The sequence below is a fragment of the Anopheles bellator genome, chromosome 2 (assembly GCF_943735745.2).
Source record: "Anopheles bellator chromosome 2, idAnoBellAS_SP24_06.2, whole genome shotgun sequence".
NCBI classification, from domain to species: Eukaryota; Metazoa; Arthropoda; class Insecta; order Diptera; family Culicidae; genus Anopheles; species Anopheles bellator.
This window is the reverse complement of record NC_071286.1, coordinates 83441051-83461507: the sequence shown is the minus strand read 5'-3', so window position 1 is coordinate 83461507 and position 20457 is coordinate 83441051. Positions and strand designations below refer to the sequence as shown.

The window sequence follows — 20457 nt, the reverse complement described above, 5'->3', positions numbered from 1 at the left end:
TCCTACTTCAACAACAACCGCTTCTTCAACAATGCAATCGAGCAGTGCATCTACTGTTTCCTCCTCGTCGTCTTCTATACCGATGTCCTCGAGCACTGAATCAACTGTTCCTGCTACAACAACAACTGGTTCTACGACAATGCAATCGAGCAGTGCATCTACTATTTCCTCCTCGTCGTCTTCTACACCGATGTCCTCGAGCACTGAATCAACTGTTCCTGCTACAACAACAACCGGTTCTACGACAATGCAATCGAGCAGTGCATCAACTGTTTCCTCCTCGTCGTCTTCTACACCGATGTCCTCGAGCACTGAATCAACTGTTCCTACTTCAACAACAACCGCTTCTTCAACAATGCAATCGAGCAGTGCATCTACTATTTCCTCCTCGTCGTCTTCTACACCGATGTCCTCGAGCACTGAATCAACTGTTCCTGCTACAACAACAACCGGTTCTACGACAATGCAATCGAGCAGTGCATCAACTGGTTCCTCCTCGTCGTCTTCTACACCGATGTCCTCGAGCACTGAATCAACTGTTCCTGTTACAACAACAACCGGTTCCTCGACAATGCGATCAAGCAGTGCATCAACTATTTCCTCCTCGTCGTCTTCTGTATCGATGTCCTCGAGCACTGCGCCATCGCAAACGTCTTTCACCTTTCCTACAATATCTTCGTCAGCATCCACATCTAGATCTACATCATCTACTTCTACCAGTAGCACTACAACGACTGCATCACCGTCATCCTCAAAGACTACGTTGTCTTCATCCACGTCCTTATCAACATCGGTTACGCTTCCATCGATAACTCTTACTCCGTTCAGAACACAACGGACAACGTATGTAGTGTTTGGCCCTTCCAGCAATAGTCTGGTTAGCCGTGTCACTACAACTCGTCGTGTGAATACTATCGCTCTAAGCAGCACCCCTAAAGCGCCAATGATATTGTTTCCTAGTTTCTCAATACTTCTCCCGAAACCAAGGAAGGCCTCGTTTGGCAACATTAGAAAGAGCGACAAAGCGACAGAAAGAAACATTATTTACAAACGCGCTCGACAGTTTTTTTACTAAGATATTATAAAATCAATTCTTTTGGCCCAATTTGTCTACAAATACTGAATACAGATAATAAAGAATCGATCAAATTTCGTACTATCAGCATGGCATTCCGGTACTTACTCTTTGGTTTTTCGAAATAGACCGCCACTACGGGTGGCAGGTAGTTATCAACGTTCTTGTACGGGAAGAAGTATCCGGGGAACCCACGGCGTGGGATGTACTGGATCGCTCCAATGTGCTCGTTATCAGCGGGATTTTCACCGGAACAAGATACCCAAACCACGTTGGTCTACAAGACAGAACGTTCGCTATAGACGATTGCGCGGACAAAGCTTCAACCGATGGCCTCACTTACGTTTTTATTTCCACGAGCTTCCTCTCCGCGGATGTGCTCCTTCAGATCATCGGGCATGTTGTCTGGCAAATTGTTCGAAGTGTTGTACATGTCCGGAACCCAGTTGTAGATCTGAAACGAACGGAATGGAATTTGTTAGGACACTGAAGCATCGCGATAATCCAATCCTAACAGTACCTTGTTCAGCTTCAGGAATATGCATGGGCTCTTCTTTTTGAAATTGTATCGATTTTCCTTGACACACGGGGACCAGTTAGTCATAGGAACTTTGCAAACCTTGCCCTCCGGTGGTGGGTTGTCGAATGAGCAGTCGACGCGGTTATCTTCTTCTTGTGTGTAAGCTGTAAAGACAAGAGACGACGGGTCTGGTAAGGAACCAATATGAACCGCAGCCAACCGTTGCGGGATATCTTACGCATCAAAAACTCATCGATCAGCTTGGTCCAGATTTCGACGTTTCCATTGTCGGAAGCTTTGTACCAGATTAACGAGCTCTCCACGTTCTGATACTCTGGTGGTGTCGGTCGGAAACCCAATCCTGGCAGCGAAACAATCGTATCGACATTTAATTGGCAACCTGTAACGACTGCCACCGAGTGGCGGGTGCGCGGCTTCCTTACCTGGATTCGATCCGATCAACGAGCTATCGAGCTGAAATTTGGGTATATTCATGTCTAGTGTTTGCCAGAAGACGGCCAACATTGCAGCGAAAAATCCGACAAGGGCAGCATAAAAGCATAGATAGAAGAAAAGAATTTTCGCTGCAAAGAGAGAGGAAAATGATGCATTAAAATTAATGATGGGCTTCATTATTGTTGACACGCTACCCGATGACGTACGTTCCACGAACAGAAAAACAGCCATTAGTTTATCAGATGTGCTATAAATAGCGGTTCACCATCGAGCACCGAAAATGAGGGCCTGAACAGCCGCAGATGCGACATGTGACAAGCCGTTTACACTTATTGTGAAATCTCATGTACGACGACGTCAAGAATTTGTGTTTGCAGCACGTCAGCAAGTCTGTTCATTGCTTTATGTAATCCGAACGGTCCATAATTGAAAAGTATTATAATTTTAGCAGATCTTTCGCTCTCTGTCTCGCCCACTCTCTCTTTCTTTCTCTTATAGTATTGAATACACGTCCTGGTGAATCTCAAGCGCAGCCCGCGGCCATGGAGCCCAGGTTAAAAAGGACTTATGGCAAACGGGTGGCAGACAGCTGCAGGCTTGTTTGCTGAATATGCAAACGAGAAACGTGCAACAGTCACTGTCGCTGCCATTCGCTGCCTATTCAGCTGTCTATATGCACGGAGAGCATGTGGCGCACATTGTGAATAGAACATATTCACCCCGCCGGAGGCGGAACTACAAAAAGAGGCTGCGAAGAATGCGAAAATTGAATCGCTACTACACTGACACTACGCTGCCCAGTGACGTCTGTAAGCTGTGGGCAAGTTGGCCAACCCCTTTCACGCTAATCACGCCTAGCGGCACATCAGATAGCTGTAAGGAAAGGAGCACCGTGTACGAGACTTGTTTGACCTTGAAGTCGTACCCACTAGCGCGTTGGGACGTTAACGATTTCTTCAACATCAGACGTCAAATGCAAACCCGCGGCCTGAGGCGCAGTCAGCCCTGTCCAAAATATCAATTCTCATCAGCAAGATATAACCGTCAATCGTTGTTCAACAATTAACACACGCCGTGCGGGCAATTACAGACATGAATGCGTCGGCCAAGTGTTAGGCGCCCTCGTTACTTGGGTGACTGCTGACTCGTGCGAGATTCAGTGCACTAAATAGAATCTCGTTGGCCGCGAAGGTCAAACGAAAGCTGACTCCCGGCGGTAGTACAGCTGTCAGCCGGCTAGTGAACGATGTTAATAAGCGGTGCACCCAACACTCTGTCCCGGGGGGTTTTCGTTAGCGTACCGGGGGTAACTTCACGAGCCGTCGTCGTCGGACGCGAACGTCTTCCACGTTCACAGCCTGCGACACAACTTGTCGGTGCCGTTTCGTGTTTTTTCCAAGCAATTACAACCGCACGTGCCGGAGATGTAGTTCTGCTTCACTGATGGGCGTGCTGGTGCTAAAACGATGCCGTTCAGGTGAAGCCCCTGTTTGGAGGGGATTCTAAGGTGCAAAGCCTACGGAGACATCGCGGTGATCACAGAACACATTACGGCCCAACGATAGAACAATTCAGTAACGTAGCAAAACGAGATGACAAATTGCCGGCACCACAGCATACTAGGATCATTCGCTACACATCAATCTTTCCGAACGGGCCTCAGTGACAAGCTTCGGGCTGAGTTCAGAGCTGAGTTATGTTCTAGATCAAAGCCAAGCGCTAGGAATTACGACTTCAAGGCAAGCTCCAAGTTGTTGTTCCTTAACGGCAACGGCGGGTGGATCGATAATTGAAAAGTGGCCGCAAGCAGGCCTTCTCCGTATCACATGGGGATCAATTGAAATTAATGCTTATTGATTGCTGCTACACACAATTAATTAAACCCGGCCCAAGTTTTTTATTGCCCGTTTGAGAACCGTTTGCCTATGTGACCTCCTATCTCAACCTCGAAGCAACGGAATTGAGACATTCCCGGGACGGACCATGGGCCATGGGTGCCACTGTTCAATGTAATAGGCAATAGGCAATATGGTTGCAGCGTTCGATCGTGTGAACAACTCGTCATAGTCGCGCTAACCGAACTGCAAACAGCGGGTCGTAAAACTCAAGGATGTCATACTTCGTGCGCCAGCATGCTCTATCGCGGTCTCAGGTCACATGCGACCTGGTCACGCGATATGTAGTTTTCTCGCTCCCCGACGACGCCCAAACGCTGATCGATCAATATTCGGTTGTCCTCGGGCATGCTCGAGAGTCTATAAAAAGAAACTCCTGATATTCCACCGGAAGCGCGGAGACCGTTCAAATTCCGGTAAGAGTGTGACGTACTTGACCTCAACGAAATGGTTATATTTCTGTAGCAATAACTTCGGTCCTGAGTCACTTCACTTCGGAATGACTAAATGGTGCAGTGTGCCAGTGTCTACTGCGCTCAGGGCAGAATGTCTTTGCTGCACTGTCAGATTGTTTGTCTTTAACGTCAGCAAAAAGGCTGGTGCCCATCGTAAAACAGATGGCACAGCCTGCTACGGCGCGCACGTAAAAAGCGAGTGTCACCAAACGACCCAAAACATGCTTGTCAACGAGTTTCTGATAATACTTTCGCAAACTTTGGGGAGAAATGGGACCAGTAGCCACCACCACCACCAGCAGTCGAATGACGAATGAGGCCACCGAATTCATTAACGGCATGTTGCTCGTCGGCGGAGGCCACGTTTATCAGCAGCTGCCCACGACCGCTGCCTTCCACGGCTATCCAACAGCCATCGATTGGCCACTTCAGCTCCCCACGACGCAACTAGATAAATTGTTTGTTTTAGGGTAGCTGGCGAACACCGAACGTTATCTATACGGGGTTGTCAGGGGGCTGAACAAATACGACTCCGACGACGGTTACTCACCGAATCCGGATCCTCGGACCGGGAATTTATCGCATCGTCAACCATGGTTCCCGTTATTCATATTGCAATGTTTTGCATTTTAGCGTTAGACTTTGCCCCGCCAGTCAACGGAGTGTATGTCAACCAAGATGTTGCCACTTCCGATAAAAGCCAGTATCCAGTTTCTCCTGCACCGGGCAAAGACAAACTGTGAAATGTTTGCGTAAACATAAAAACGGTTCCCATTCGCCCAAAGATTCGAGTGCCCCAAGTCGCGGCCGTCAATGCCACGCAAATAAAGAACGTGTTTAGCTGATCTGGCAAATGCCAGGCACGACTCCCAGATCACCCCCACCCAATCGTCAGTGTCAGGGACGTGCACACAACCACACTGACAGGCTAACCAAGGTTTTCGATTCTCTTGCAACTTCTCTCTATTGGGCAACCCGTTTTAACGGAACTATAGGGTGATGCATCAAGTATTTGAATTTTAAACTACCCATCACTTGACTTTTGAAACGCATTTGACGTTTACGGAATGTGAACGCGTGCAGAAAATTGGGAAACATTAAAATTTATTTCTCATTTCCACCTCGGTGGTGATAAGCAGAATTGTCGTATTTTGGGCTCGGGAAACCCACGCGTCTTGCAAAAGACGGCGGACCTTACCACGAAATCTTGGCTGATTGGTTCTTCGGCGAAAGTGAAGCTAAAAACTTGAACGATATTTTGGTTTCTACAGGATGGCTCTACGTGCCATACAGCCGAGAGCTACAATCGATGTTTTGCGCCCCCTTTTTCGGTATCCAAACGCTAGATGGATCACCCTATGCTGGGCGTTCTTGCTCAGTAGGTTTTCCCCAATATTTTAACGATCGGTTTAAATATAGTTTCAGCACAAACACCAACGCTCCATGGGGATCGCTTATGGGTCACGTCACGAGTCTGGTCGGACATCGATGAGGGACTGGAAGGTTCTAAGCGTTGAGACGCCCGAGCGTTATTTTTATAACTTTGTTGTCCACCAGCGTCTGGGGCATTAGAAACTCACTCGCTATGTGCGATCGTGTGGAAAGAACCAAGACCACACTAATGCCTCATTACACACCCGGCTCTAGCCGGCTGCGGTGAGGGAAACAAGTTGTGGCAAAACGAAATTGGCATAAAAACAAACACTCTTGGGAACCTTCCCGATACAACCGGTCAGTGATGGTTCCACGGGGCATCGAAAGTGGATCTAATCTCGATCTCAGGTGTATGTACTTTCCGCTGAACAAACTGGCATAAGCATTAATTGCACGCTTCAGACACGGGGCTGGGAGCACGGAAATCCCGCCGGGCTTTTTCTGCCAGCGCCCGGTGACTCCCGTGCGCGAACCGGTTTCTGTATTGACCACCGGCGATCAGAGTCAGATCAGAGAGCAGGAATGTTTGCAGGTGAGGCATCCATGGCCACGCCACGTTCTGGATCGCTGCTGAACTTGCCGATCGCCAAAGTGGTTATTTATAGGGGTAGGGAAAGCGCAGGCGCACCAAACTTGGCCGTGCTAGAGCGCCAGGAGCCACGCTCGACTGGACACGCCGGCGTCGGTGAACTTTCGCCGTTTAAGGTGTGACGGCATTGAGAGCGTCTTTCGCTCGTTGGCGGAAGGCAAGTTTATGAAGTATTATATTTAGCAATTGCTTTCGTTCGTTCATCGGTTTTTCCTGCCCTATCGCCCTGCCCTGTGCTGGGGTCAGCAAAAAGTATGGCAAGGCGAGCGTGAGGAGATACCATCGCGAGAACGGAAGAAGTGGACGGAAAGTGGTTCCTTGACGAGCAAGGCTAGGTGTAGGTACGAATTGATGTGGCACACCGCTCGAGTGGAGATTAACGAGTTCGCGTGAGGCATGAAGTCGACTTTATCGATCGGTGCTTAATTGGATTCGTAACTCAATCGTTGCCTCTACGAGTGCTTCGCCTGTGCGAAGCACTCGAGAGCGAAACGGGGTCCGCTCGTGTCTACCGGGGATTTATGCATATCGTTGTGTAAACATAGGGCCATTGTGACATAATTGTGAAGTTTATGAACCATGTACAAAAATATAGTACAGCAATCGCAAAAAGAAGTTGTATTAAATGAAGAAGGCTTTTTCATTCATCGTCGCAGAGCAGTACACAAATTGATTAAACAATTTCCCCAGCCGGCATTCGGCAGTAATGTAGACCCCCCATCAATGAATTGGACCCGCGTCCAGCACCCCGGTGGGCCGTAGCATTGAAATTCAATTCACTCCAATTTAAATAACAAATATGTTTGCGAAGCGGACGGTGCACCCATCTGAAGCTAGCGCGATCCAGTTCTGCGAACCGATCGTGGATCGATCGAAACTTGTCGCCAGCCCGCCGCCAGTGGGACGTGGGACCATGTTTTTCGGGCCCGAGAATTTTTCCAAACTCATTAGCCTGAGCGAATGGCTAGGGCAGTCCCTGACTAGCACTTTGTTTCCAAAACTTATGTAATGCTCAACCCCCCCGGTCGGTGGGCAAACCTCGAAAGGACCGTCACCCCCAATTCATACTTCGCGTTGGCGTGTTCCGCTTCAGCAGGAAACGATGAAAACTGCATTACACTTTCCACGGCCCTTCGCCTTCCGGTAACCGGAGACGAACAGGACGGCGATGTACCATCATTACAGCAGTATGGACGGCGGTACCGACAGGACGAGCGCCCGGTGGTGTATGTGTGTTTTCCTGTACCGCTAGAGGTCAGATGTCTGCGACTGCGAAGGAGCTGGTTACATAACGACACCGTGCGCCACAGACATCATAGGTGCAGTGGAAGTAAAATACTAGGAGCGAAGAAGCACTAGCCATTCGATCGAATGCCTTGGGGAATCGAGAATGGCTCGGCCCCTAACAATATATTTAATCTTTTCTCAACGCCAGTAAAATCATTAGCCCATAGCCATTCAGCAGACACATTTGGCCTGTGAAACAGCCTTTCGGTTGCGTAAGCACCGTTTGAAGTCCTGCGGTTGGGTTTTTGTGAGTGAGCGATTTGTGCCACGAAGATGAAATTAAAATGCCCACTAAAAATCGTTCGAGCAGCGGCAAACTAGGATACGTAGGCGTGACAAACACACACCCTTCCCGTTGCGTCTGTATTGATTGGCCACAAATCACAGGCTAGGCTCGTAAAGTTCCTTTGTGCCCATTTTCATGCGTTCGAACCCGAACCTCGATGGATTCCACAGGGCGAATTAGGAAAATCGCCCAAGCCCTCGAATTCCTGGTGCCCTGCCAAGTACAATCGTGTGAACCGACCGAAGAAAGTTAAAATTTATGTAACCAGACGACGTTCGATCGTTGGTTCCGAATCGGTTCCAGTGGCGAGAAAACAGGTGAGTGAAAAAGTGAGCAGAGCGAACTCACTCGTCTCTCCCATTTCTTTGCCTCTCTCTCGCGTTCTCTCTCTCTCTCTCTCAGGCACACGCCAACTCTCTGACACTTCCTGCTGGCGTCCTCCTTTTCGGAGCGGCAGAGCGTTTCCGTTGTGTTTTTTGCTTCACATTTTAGTAACAAGGAAAGCCACTTGATGGCGCTGCTGCTGCCACGGGTATGCACTCCGGTACCCACCGTTGCACACGTAACTCGTGGGGGCCAGGATGGTGGGGATGGTGGGAATCCAACATGGAGGCTGACAGGAGCTGCCAAATCTGGAGCACGTTACCTCATCGGCCCCACCACCATCGGGTGAAGGACTAGAAACGGTCGGACATGGCGAACTTACCCCAGCTGGATCCGGTGCGGCCAAGGCATTGGCTGGTTTCGCTGTTCCACATGAACGTCTTGAAGCCATCCCATTTGCCCAGCTTGGGCGGCGGGGCATAGTACTGTTCTGCTACCTTTTTGTCGGCCATGGTTGCTCCTTAAAATGCTGTTACCGCTGCTGGCAGTGTTCTCTAGCCTCTCCCAAAACGCTCTGCTCCGTGACAGACCAGCCCCGTCGGGTGGATTACTGACGATCGATCAGCCTTCTTTCGTCGCACGCACGGACGCACGCACGAGCACGACGCACACTTCAGACGCGATGCACTTTGTCACTTCCGCTTCCGCTTCCTTCCGGTGGTCACCTAGCAGCATCCACTCAGCAAGCTCGTTCCCCCAGCACCACAGCTAATCCAACTGCGGTGCGGTGTGTCCGGGCGCCGTTTGATCGACGGCGGGAATAGGTCACAGGTCACAGACGCACACATGCACGCGCACACGCACGCACGCAGGAAGGTGAGTAAGAAAGGCAGAAATTAGTAAAGCACTTGGGTGGCCTACTACGAGGCACGTCTCCGGAGGTCCGTCGGGTTGCTTGGCAGCGCGTGAAACCTGAAATGCCCAACACTTGGACCGGGCGACGACTTGCGAGCGACTGCCCCCCGTGCGGTGGCCGTGAGACTTATGCCCCACCGCCCCTCTCCCCCCGGCCACGGAGTCCTCGTCCCTTTTTTTATGTAACCATCACGCGTCCAGTGTGCGCGAGCGCACGTCTTCGTCGTATCATACTTTTCGCGCTCCCCCCGACCATCCTTCCCTCTTTCTGCATGTGTATGAGTGTGTCTCAAATTCCCATTTTCCCCCCCCACGGGGCACAGCACATGGTGGGTCGACAGTTAGGGAAAGAAAATCGAACCCACCGGGGAGGTCCTTCGGGGGTTCGGGGCTCGCGACTGCAACGGCCCCCTTAAAAGTTACTCAACTCTTTTCCCTTCGGAACGGTATCGATCCCTGTCATGTGCTCGCCGATGTTCGCGATTTTCCCATCTTGGTTCCCCATCAACTCTCTCTCTCTCTCTCTCTCTCTCGCTCTCTCTTCCATTCTGTCTCGTTCTCTCCGTACTAATGCTTTTTCTATGGATACTCCGTCTCCGTCTCGGAAAAAGTACTCTCTCTCTCTCTCTTTCTCTCTGTCCAACACACATACACACACCAACAGGGGTATCCTTGCAGATCCCTACGGCGCTCGGTTGACAACGGTTTGGGGTTCACTATCCGCACTCGGCTCGCAGCGTGCTTAGCAATCAAGTAGGCGTCTGCATTACACGCATACAGCGCATTAGCACAGCATAAGTCACCAAAGTATCACTCCTTTATCAGGATTTAGAAATTGAAGAATCCAAGTCCTAGCAGCCTTTGTGCCACCGGCCACTGGGGACACTCTGGGGACACTTTGGGATGCGCGCGTTCAACCTACCGCCAAGACCAACGCTACACTCGCCACAACTGAACCGATCACACTTCTGAGAACGAGTTGCTACCGTCCTCGGCCGCCTATGGATATTTATCCACCGTCCGCAACCGCGAACTGAGTCTTCGCGGGAGAGTGAGTGCCGATCTCTCGCACGCTCACTCACTCTCGCGCTCTCTCGCACTCTCTCCACCGTTGTTGGCTGGAGAGATTCCGCGCTTCTAGCCATTGAAAGCGAGAGAGAGAGAGAGAGAGAAAGAGAGAAAGAGAGAGCAACATCCTGTATGCGCTCAGCGTGAGCCGAGTGGTCGGGAAATGCTTTGGAAAAATTCGCGCAATCCGTCCGTGCGCATGTCCGCCACTTTCGATCGGCTCTGCAGAGATGTGGTGTGTCCAGAGCACCAGTGGCACCAGCAGCACAAGGACATGCCACCGATGTGCAGGTGCGAGCGAGATGCACAGCGCCCTACCAAAGTTTTGGAGGACACCAGGACAAGGGTGAAAAGTCGGCCACCGAAAGGAGACGGAGCATCGCAGACGAACGGGAGCCAGACTGGCGGATGCGGCGGATGGGCCTGCTGGCTGCAGTGCCATCACCAGCGGAGCCTCCAGGAGCGATGGGAACGAAAATAGGAAAAAAGTGACTCCCAGCGAAATGGTGACCCAATCCAGGAGTTCGTCCTTAGCTGGCACACACTAGGCACACTGGCAACTGTCCGCAGTCAGCTTCACTGGAACCCGAAGCATCGAAGCCAATCGGGAGGATCGATATGGTATCCCTTCCATTTTTTTCCTTTCGAACTGTATCACCCAACTCGTCCTACGGATTGAAGTCTTGCGGTAGAGACCCGGAGCGATGCCACTTGCGACGACCACAAACTGTCCTTTTCGCTTCGGATCATACACACTTTGAATCCTCCTTATCCCAACCTTTACCAACTAAGAGCACCAATTTTTCCACCAGGCCGACGCACTCAGGACAGAACCTAGCCTCGTACTATGACCACATAGAACCGAGTACTCCAAGCGAGTGGTCTTTCCGACGGCTCCGCAGGACTACTGGGCTCCTCCGGGGCCAGAAAAGAGAAGCGACACGAAGCCCTTTCTCGCTCTCCACCGGGGTGGTGGGGGTGTTCCCGGGATCTCACCGAATCGGTGCTCTTTCTCCGGGAATCCTCGCGTGGATGCGCCAGTTCCTGGAAGTGGGAAAATGGGTGATCACGCTCCAGTTTTCCATCAAGCGACGCCAGTGATTGTGTAATCATTGGACGGTACCTTTTTCCCGTGTCCTTTCTTCTACGTTCGCTTCCATGGCCTCGGCCACCGCGCTCATGGAACTCACTTCAAACGCTCTCTCGCTCTCTCTCTCACTGAACCGAAAACGTTCCTGGAAGCAGTATGCTAGGGGAAAAATAGTACACCCTCACCGGTGGGGACGAACCCACAGCCAGCAGTGGGCTGCCACGAAGGAGTCTGGCCAGCAAAGACAACAAACATCCATTACGTCATACCTCAGCTGTTACGCCATTAGTTCGCCCTTTGAGAAACGCGCTTTCAACCAACCGAACGACCGTGCCACGGTCGGTATGCTCCTAGCCCGTGCGAGCCTCTGAAAGCGGGAAGCTAATCACGGCGTGGCAGTAGCTTCTCTGCAGCATGCTTCAATCCCTAATGGGCCCTTCAATGTGCTGCTGATTCGCGCCCACCATCCAAATGGTGTGGGATCGGCTCAACAAGCTGGCGCAACAGCAACCTATCCGCGTCCTGCGTGTCCGTCAATCACGGGGGCATTATGTAATCGTAGAAATTTTCCGATTTTTTGCCCCGGTTCGGTCTGAACCACCAGGCTGCTCCATCGCCCATAAATGGCCAACCAGCAGGTGGTTAACGCAGACGGGCGTGAAATGGTGCGCTGGAGTAGATAAACTCATTTCCAATCGTTCGCCTGTGGCAATCCGGAAATCCACGCGAGGTCATTACAACCAACATCGGGAAACCGTAGGCATCCATTCCCATCTTTCGCTCCTGCCGCTGGGCACTGGGCTGGCCGTTAGTGTCGTGGGTGTGAACAGGAAATTGAAGAAATATTAAAAGAAAATTATCGACCCAAGAATCTGGTGCAGCCGCACCGGAACCGCACGGGTTTGGCAGCTAAGGGATGCTTTGAGCCAAAAGCAAATCGACCACCGGCACGAAACCGCTCCAATTCTTTTCATACTAACCTATTTCAGTGAAATGATATAAGTCGTAGTTCCTTAATGGAGGTTGTAATGGAGCCACCCTCGAACGAAAGTAGGTCAATAATTGCACTTTATCAAGAAGAAAAGCCCATTCTACGTGCTCTCTCCCTCTATTTGCATTCGAATAAAAATTGCACAATGTTGTTCTTATCGACACTCAACCATGGCAACACACGATTGAGATTGCAGGCCACTTGTAGGCGACACGGCAAATGCTGGCAAAGCACTCCAGACGTCACAACACGATCACGATCGTTGCGCGATAAATGGATCAATTCGCAGACGGGCACGTGTTCGATCAATTAACACAAACACCGGGCGCCGATGACGAAACGGAAATTACACCTCTTCCGACGGACCAGTGGGCCGCAAGCATAGGGCGTCGGACCGTTTAGCACGGTTCAACATGGCTGCTAATCAAATGGTGAAGATGTCGTTTCAAACAGGCGAACCTTCCGAAACTTCTTCTGCCGATCCACGTTTCAGGGGCATATGTAAAACAGAGGAGTTAAACATCACATTGGATCAACACACATCGAACTGATCACTGCTGTTTCATGACCGGTTTGGGCCACCTTCGGTATCGAAACTCCCGTTTTGGGACCACTTAGCAAAACGACAATTTCATTAGCGTGAAGTAATTTAATTTTTCATTTTTGCTACGAATTGAGAATTTTCTAATTGATGAGCAGACTTTTGGCACCAAATTTGTCACGCATTTCCATGATAGCAAACTCATTGCTGCATTATTTGAATGGCTTTTTGTGTTGGTGAAAGTATTCAAAAGCAAAGATTGTGTCCTTGTTTTAGCACCTGTGCCCATTCAACTTCGACAGATACTATTGCCTACGTAAATATTGGCAATCGGGTTGTGAAATAGTCATTGAGAATGATTGCGATTAGCTGTCGGAAAAGATTTGCCCTCACTGGCCAAACAGCTGGAAACACAAGTGCTTCCCAGATCGGGAGAGAAACGGCTATTTTACATCCAAGTACCTTCTTGCCATATTAGCATTGCTCCATGGACGTGGTATCGCAATTCATTTACATCATTAGCGTTAGCTTATGACAGGGCATGCATGCCGTTGATAATAGAAATATTTGTCTCGCCCCATAGTGCCGTTGTGTCACGTTTTCTGCCGTTGTTATGCTTTCAACAGCGGACCATCGAATTGTTTGATGTTGCATCTCACTTTTAGATTCGATTTTTAAGTACGTCATAGACACGCCGTGGTAAAATTAATCACAAACACGACTTGAAAGATGAAAACCCATCAACAAACATTGCCCAATTGAGTGCCGCTGTAAACGAGGCAACCGCCAACGAAAGCTTCAATCAACGGAGCTTTCAAAAGCACACATTTACCACAGTTGATTCCAGCCGCTCTGCCCGTTACCGTTTGAATCTTCAGGCGGCGAGTATTTAGTTGCCATGGCAAACATGTCGGTTGTTATTTTCACGCTCGCGTTATTGGCAGTCTGTGCATCCTCGGGCGAGGTCGTTTGTATTTTTGCTCCGTAAAACAACAACAATCCTGGCGATGGTGCGTGAACAATTGGAAAATGATTTCGGGCCAAAAAAGTAAGTTATTTCACTTAGCTCAACGCTTGGCTCATTGTAAATCGTTTCATTTGGCTCTCTTCGTGCAGAATGACCAAGAAAAGCATCCAGGCGTCGTGTCGCAAAAATAAACTCTACCTAACACCCCATTTGAACGATGTGCTATACCTGCACTACTCCGGTTGGTGGAACTCTCCGTTTAGCTCCGGTAATCGTCATTAATCCGTCTGCTATCCACAGGATACAACGCCATCGAATGTTTGGACGAGTACGTGGGGCTGAAGTGCCTGTGGTTGGAGTGCAACGCCATATCCAGCATTTCCGGGCTGAAGCATCAGGCCCAATTGCGCTGTCTATATTTGCACAACAACCTGATCAAGGTCAGCTTAACAGCGAGTTTGGTGAAGAATCGATTTTTGGTTGGGTGAGTGGCATCTTTCATTGTCTATTTTCGTTTCCACTCCACGCTTAGCGCATTGAGAACCTGGAACACTGCAAGCAGCTGGATACGCTGAACTTATCCCACAACCACATAACGAAGGTGGAAAACTGCGGTGTCGGTAAGCGGAGTTGACCAGTCCTCTGAGTATGTGGAAGGTGCGCTTCGATCTAACAAAGGTTTTCTTCAACGCTTTTCACAGACATTCTTCCCGTTCTGAACACACTAAATCTTTCCCACAACTATCTGAAGGCACTCGACAGTGTTGAAGAGTTGCGCAAGTGTGATTTTGTTTCCGTGTTGGACATTTCCCACAACCGAATCGAAGACATCGCCGTCGTAAAGGTCTAATTTAGGTTCTTTTTCTTAAGAGATAAACATATAATTCTTCTATCATTTACTCACAGATCCTTGGGGACATGAAAGGACTGCGAGTGCTAACGTTGACCGGCAATCCGGTTGTGAATGAAATTCCTTCCTATCGCAAAACCTTAATCTTGGAGTGTGTAAGTAAACACGTTTGTGAACACCTCTGCACTGATGCTAAGCCTACTTTGTTGTTTCCCAGAAATCGCTCACTTATCTCGATTCACGGCCGGTGTTTGAAAAAGACCGCGCCTGTGCGGAAGCATGGTAATGGCCATTAAATACTAATCTATTTTCTTAACGGTCAACACAATACTAATTTCGGTTTGGTACATGAACCTGCACAGGAAACGGGGTGGTTACGAAGAGGAACGGAGGGAACATTTGCGCTGGAAACGAGACGAGCAGCGCAAAATGCGTCGTAATATCAACGGTAAGGAACGGAACATTTCACGTAGCTCCTACGAACTACCTTGATTACAACTTTTCCGGTTTCAGCTACCCTTCGCCTGAGACACCGCGGAGACGGAGAACCGGAATTGGTAGGATAGAGTAGCGGTACCACGATAAGCCCATTTTCTGACCAATTTTTATAAACGCACTTTGACACAGCTGAAAACTAGCAGCGATGAAGGCTCGGAAGGCGAGCCAAGCGCTAAACATATCGATCGAGCAGACGGCTTCAAGGAAGAAGAGTACACATCCAATGAAGCCGCCTGGAAAGAAATGGAACAACTGTTTGGCCAACACCCCGAAGGAACGCAGGAATCCACCCAACGCGATAGCGGTGAGCGTCCATTCGCGGCTCAGCCGGATGTGAACATCGTCGGCGATAGTAAGCCAACGAAGCTAGTTGAAGAAATCACTCCCGAGGAATACACAAATCTCACCACCAAGAATGTCCCGGTTGAAATCGAAGCGCTTGCAGAAAACGAACTACACACGACAAAGGATACTGCGGAAGGTTCGCCAGCCACAGAGTGCTGTGATGCAACAAACGGCTACTCGGATGGTAACAAAGTCGTACCGATCGACGTTGAATCCCGGCCCTCACCCGAAACGGAACCCACACAACCGATTGCTGATAACGCGGATTCACCAAACGATGGGATGACCGAAACTGTGGCTGATCTTGAACAACCGAAAAAAAATCCTGCATCGCACGAAACGGATGAGCCGCAGGGCCTCGATCGACCGGCACCAGTGTCTTCGGGCATCGCCAAAGCCGAAAAAATCGCATCCGCAGAAATGGACGACACACTGAACGTTACCATCCAGTCGAAGCAATTTTCCATCACCATGCAACCGGCAGGCGTTGAGGCGAAGCGGCTTTCCGACGCTTCGTTGAGTTGCTCGGAACAGTCCGCTCTACGCAAGGATTCCGTCACTTCGACGGACAATGTGACCGGCTCGGACTCCAATTCCGATCCCACGCTCGTTACCGATTACGATCGGTCGGTGCGCAACAGCAGCCTAACGTACACATCCGGCTCGGATACATCGGACAGCGAGGACATGTTCGACAAGATCGTCCCAAAGAAGCACCGCAAATTGGCCACGACCATGCGCACTGAGCCCTTGCCAACCAGTAGCAGCAGTAGCAGCAGTAGCATTAACGGTGACGATGGAAATGTAGGAGTACAATGCAAGGAAACTGGTAAAGCCGACACGGTGACGGAACTTATCGATGAGTACAAGAGATTTTTCCACTCGGTCGATGTGCGTGACCCGAAGTGCATCGTCAAGAATCGCCACAAACTGACGCGACCGCAGACGGCCAAATCTCAACGCACCGAACCGATCGTTTACGATGGCGTCCTGAGTTCTATGGAACTCGAATCGAACGCCAGTAAAATTGAACAAGCCCGCCAGGAGCATGCGGAGCGAAGTATGGCCAAGGAAGCGGTGTTTGAGCGGCTACTAAAGGGTCACTCGTCCACCGACAGGGACATCGAAGAGGGCACGATCTCAATCGGTGGCAAGGAGCACAACTTCCGCGAGTATCGCCTGGAGGAATTCCGTAAGGACCAGGAGAAGCTACAAACGCTGATCGAACGGGTAACGGCGCAGAAGGAGAAGTACAACGCTCACATCGATAGCATCCACGATCAGCTGGCCAACATAATGGAGGACTATGGGCAGATAAGTGCGAAGCTGAAACGGGTGGACGATATGATACAGACTATTGGGGACGAGGTGAACAGCGAAGAAAAGCCGACCGCCGTCGAACTGGCAGAGGGTTCACCGGAAGGTGACGAACCGGAAATGAGTATCGTCGAGCAAATTGTTGAGAGGATGACCAAGGAACCATCGCTCCAGGAGTCCCGGCATGACTCCGAATCGATGCAGCAAACGCTATCGGATACGTCTACCGTATCGTCCTCGGGACAGGACACGGGACTTAATGAGTTCGAGCGCGAGCCAAACATTCCCAGCACCAGCGCGCATCGCAAATCGTTACCGGTGGAGTTTAACCGGGATCCGGTTTACCGTAAGTTTATCGACATCCAGTACGAGATCGATAAGCTGACGGAGGATGAAATTTTCTGCGCTCTCGAAGAGGCCGCCCGTGAGCTACAGGACGAACAGGACCACCAGGACCGCGTGCTGCACGACGAGGTGGATGAGTATTGGAGCCGCTACGAAGACATCGAGACCTTCCGTCGAAGCCTCAATCTGAACGCTCATCCCATCATCCAGCGGTTCAAGCATTTCATCGAGTGCCAGTGTGAAACGGATACCGACACCGAGCAGGAGCACCAGCACGTGCGAAAGCTGGAACAAGCATACCAGAAGTACGAGCGGCGTTTGTCGAACCACTTGTTCGACGAGTATCTTATCATGAGCCGCAAGGTGAGCATCGCGACCACCACCGGGGGCGAGTCGAGTGCCACGGATTTGGAGCTGATCGAAATTGATCCCGGATCGGGCATGTCTGGAATATTGGCCGGTGGCAAACGTGCCACAGCCTGGGATTTGAAAGAGCCGTCAGCGGACGAGCAAAGTAATGCTTCTGAGACAGAAAATTACCCAGACACGAATCCTGAAGCCCAGGAGGAACTTGAAGACGAAGAATCCAAGCCGGAGGAGAAAAGCGATACCCAACCGGAAGCGGATTGTGGCACCGGTTTCGAGGAGCAATAAGTCTCACAAAGGTATGCTACCTTCGTCTGTAACTTTGCGTAGAATAGGGGGACATTTTATTGTAGTAAATACGGGTCCCGCATGTTTTGTACGATTTCGATGTCAATAAACGGTATCGCATCCTTGTGTTCCGATAGACCATCGGCACTCCGACACCAGTATTAGATTCAGTTCGTGCTCTTATAGTAGCCCCTCCGGGCGGACTCTTCCAGCAGGGTCACCAGTGAGTCGAGTGTTTCCTCGCCGGTCGGGACGATTTGCTTCGGCGGCAGCACAAATCCGTTCCAGGAGTCACCATCCGGTCGCAGCTCGTAGGTGTACGCAATCTTCACGTCCTGCACACCGTAACTCCAGTCGACGCTCGAGCCACTGGCCGGATAGATCGCGTCGTACACGTTCCCGTAAACGTACTGCGTGCCGTACCGTTGGGCTAGCGATTTCACCGTGGCCGCAGCGATCTCGTCCAGATCCTGGTGGTTGGGCGAATGCTCCGAGGTGTGACCGTATGGGAACAGGAGCAGCTGTGAGTACGAGTGGAACGCCAGGTAGGCACTAAGTTTGCCCCTCAGCGAGTCGACAAAGCTGGACAACGATTTCGTCTCGACCTCCGAGAATGCTGCCGGCCCGGCGAACGTGTCCGAGCACGGGTTACTGCTGGTGCCCTGTTCCGCCCAGTGGAAGTCCCAGTTACGGTTCGGATCGGCACCGTAGCACCCGATACCGTACGGTTTGCGTGTCTTGCGCCACAGCCGATTGACCTGGAATGTGTACGCGTAGCCATCCGGATTCGCGTTCGGAAACACGTACCAATCGTACTTCTCGGCCATCGCCCGCACCTTCGGGTCCTTGCTGGTGATCAGCTCGTTCAAGATGTAGGTCACGGTCGCCGGCGAGATCCACTCGCGGGCGTGGATGCCACCCTCGAGGAACACTCCCGGATTGCCCTCGCCGTAGGACAGCTTCACACCCTTCAGCGTACGGTTCTGGTAGGAGCGACCGGCATCCAGTAGCTGCACCTCGCGATGGTCGGCCGCCAGCCGGTCTAACCAGGCGTGAATCTCCTCCAGCGTGTGGTAGTCCGTCCAGTCGAACACACCCTTGGCCCGTTTGTTCGTCAGCCGGATCCGCTCGTCGTCGAACGATCGCTGCACGTTCTCGTCGATCACCTGGTAAGGGATGTATTCCGACTCGAGTGTTTCGCTAAAGTCGGCCAACTTGTGCGGCGCCACGATCACGTTGAACTTTTCACCCACTTTGCGTGCCGTCTCGAGGAATATCAAACTGTCGCTCGCCTGCTCCATGGCCGCGATCGTTCGGAACTGCTCCTCGCTGCGGGGTGTCACCTGATACAGGCGGTAGTTATCGTACCGTGCCAATTCCGCACCATCGCTGACCGTGGCCAACAGGGCCACCAGCGCCACCAGCGACGTACCGTGTGCGACGTTCCACTTCATACCGAACCGAGTGTCTGCCAACGACTGTACTGCGACGATCCCGTCGGATCACCAATTTATACCACTCACCTGCACTGCGGGTTCTTTCTCCACTCCCGAGCCCCGGCTATTATCGGCGGGGCCCTGTTGAGGACGCATTCCCGGTCCAGGGGGGGCTATTAGATCGATAAAGACGTGTGGGCCATTCCGTTCGATGGGCGCGTGGCTTCCCCGCTGACGGTCTCAAGTCTTCATCCGGGTTTCAAGTCTTCGGTACTTGATGATTGTCCCACTGTCACCTCGATCAACACGTTGGGACACGGGTGCGAGCATACTCACTCTTGAGTACCGGTAAGTAATGCTGGCCATTAATGATCCGGATGATAATCCACGTGAAGAAGACAAGCGGTCCAATGATTCAGAAAAGGTTTCTGCTTCTGTGGGCTTTAGCAGAAATAAGAACTTAAACAAACGATTATTGTGTCTCTAATCAAATCATCTATAGTGATAACAATAAACTTAAACGCGTGATGATTCTCGGCCTATGATAGTGCGGGAATGCGGTCATAAACACAGGGGACCAGCGTGTCTCTTTCGAGTGCCCAGGATTAGGAGGGCCATTGAGGTGGGTTTACCGACGTCTGCTACGTCAAAAGCCCTATCAATGGGGTCTGTACCTTTACGATCTTCTTGCACGTTTAAGAAGGTGCCGTTTCGTCAACCGAAACACAAATTTCATCGTGCAAAACACAGCCATGTCAGAAGAATCGTAAGTGCTTTTTAAACCTACTGAATAATGGTCTCTCGGGTGTGACCCTTCGTATTGAACCGATAAGGTTCCGATTCCGCCACAGCCGCACCAAAGGGCCAGCTCAATCGGGTGCGGTTGTCGTAATATTTTCCAACAGAAGTACCAGAAGTAACCGGTTCGCCAGTGACCGGTGCCTCGGTGCGCGCCCGGGTCATCCACCGATAAACCGATCAATCGTAACCTAGATGCTGGACTGTGGTGGCATCACCCTTCACAACCGGTTCGAACCGGTTCAGCAAGGCACCGTGTCCCTTACTTACCATCAAGTTTACCATCAAGCTGTGGCATGCTTACAAACAGTGACTGTGTAA

The 20457-nt window shown here is 50.9% G+C and overlaps 3 protein-coding genes across 5 annotated transcripts in view; 1 reads left to right on the top strand and 2 right to left on the bottom strand.

Annotated features, from left to right (window-relative positions):
• Window positions 1-11187, bottom strand: part of LOC131212142 (sodium/potassium-transporting ATPase subunit beta-2) — a 19089-nt gene extending 7902 nt beyond the window's left edge. Inside the window, exons 1-7 of one of the 3 annotated variants that reach the window (XM_058205892.1) lie at window positions 11089-11187; window positions 8704-9098; window positions 2039-2179; window positions 1834-1956; window positions 1596-1759; window positions 1419-1529; window positions 1184-1352 (exon numbers count right to left, since the gene is read on the bottom strand). In XM_058205892.1, the coding sequence (XP_058061875.1) occupies window positions 1184-1352; window positions 1419-1529; window positions 1596-1759; window positions 1834-1956; window positions 2039-2179; window positions 8704-8833 (838 nt within the window). In that variant the 5' untranslated portion in view covers window positions 8834-9098; window positions 11089-11187. Of the gene's footprint in view, window positions 1-1183; window positions 1353-1418; window positions 1530-1595; window positions 1760-1833; window positions 1957-2038; window positions 2180-8703; window positions 9099-9894; window positions 9913-10158; window positions 10227-11088 lie in introns of those variants that run through there. The other 2 variants (XM_058205893.1, XM_058205894.1) reach the window with 2 other exon arrangements.
• Window positions 11188-13933: 2746 nt separating this feature from the next.
• LOC131208212 (dynein axonemal assembly factor 1 homolog) lies at window positions 13934-17902 on the top strand. Its single transcript, XM_058200864.1, has 10 exons — window positions 13934-13974; window positions 14043-14134; window positions 14194-14333; window positions 14426-14513; window positions 14595-14737; window positions 14800-14898; window positions 14961-15025; window positions 15106-15191; window positions 15257-15300; window positions 15371-17902. The coding sequence occupies exons 1-10, from the start codon at window positions 13934-13936 to the stop codon at window positions 17900-17902; spliced, it is 3330 nt and encodes a 1109-aa protein (XP_058056847.1).
• A 55-nt stretch (window positions 17903-17957) lies between these two features.
• LOC131208797 (zinc carboxypeptidase A 1-like) lies at window positions 17958-19367 on the bottom strand. Its single transcript, XM_058201688.1, has one exon. It carries the CDS (start codon window positions 19354-19356, stop codon window positions 18070-18072), a length of 1287 nt encoding a protein of 428 aa, XP_058057671.1. The 5' UTR covers window positions 19357-19367; the 3' UTR covers window positions 17958-18069.
• Window positions 19368-20457: the final 1090 nt, after the last annotated feature.

What these genes read in the sequence shown, in the direction of transcription:
- LOC131208797 (XM_058201688.1), bottom strand. Translation starts at nt 19,356, where the DNA reads ATGAAGTGGAACGTCGCACACGGTACGTCGCTGGTGGCGCTGGTGGCC.
- LOC131208212 (XM_058200864.1), top strand. Translation starts at nt 13,934, where the DNA reads ATGGTGCGTGAACAATTGGAAAATGATTTCGGGCCAAAAAA. An exon ending in AAGACATCGCCGTCGTAAAG is followed by an intron (nt 14,738 to 14,799) that starts GTCTAATTTAGG and finishes ATTTACTCACAG; the next exon opens with ATCCTTGGGGACATGAAAGG. An exon ending in AAACCTTAATCTTGGAGTGT is followed by an intron (nt 14,899 to 14,960) that starts GTAAGTAAACAC and finishes GTTGTTTCCCAG; the next exon opens with AAATCGCTCACTTATCTCGA.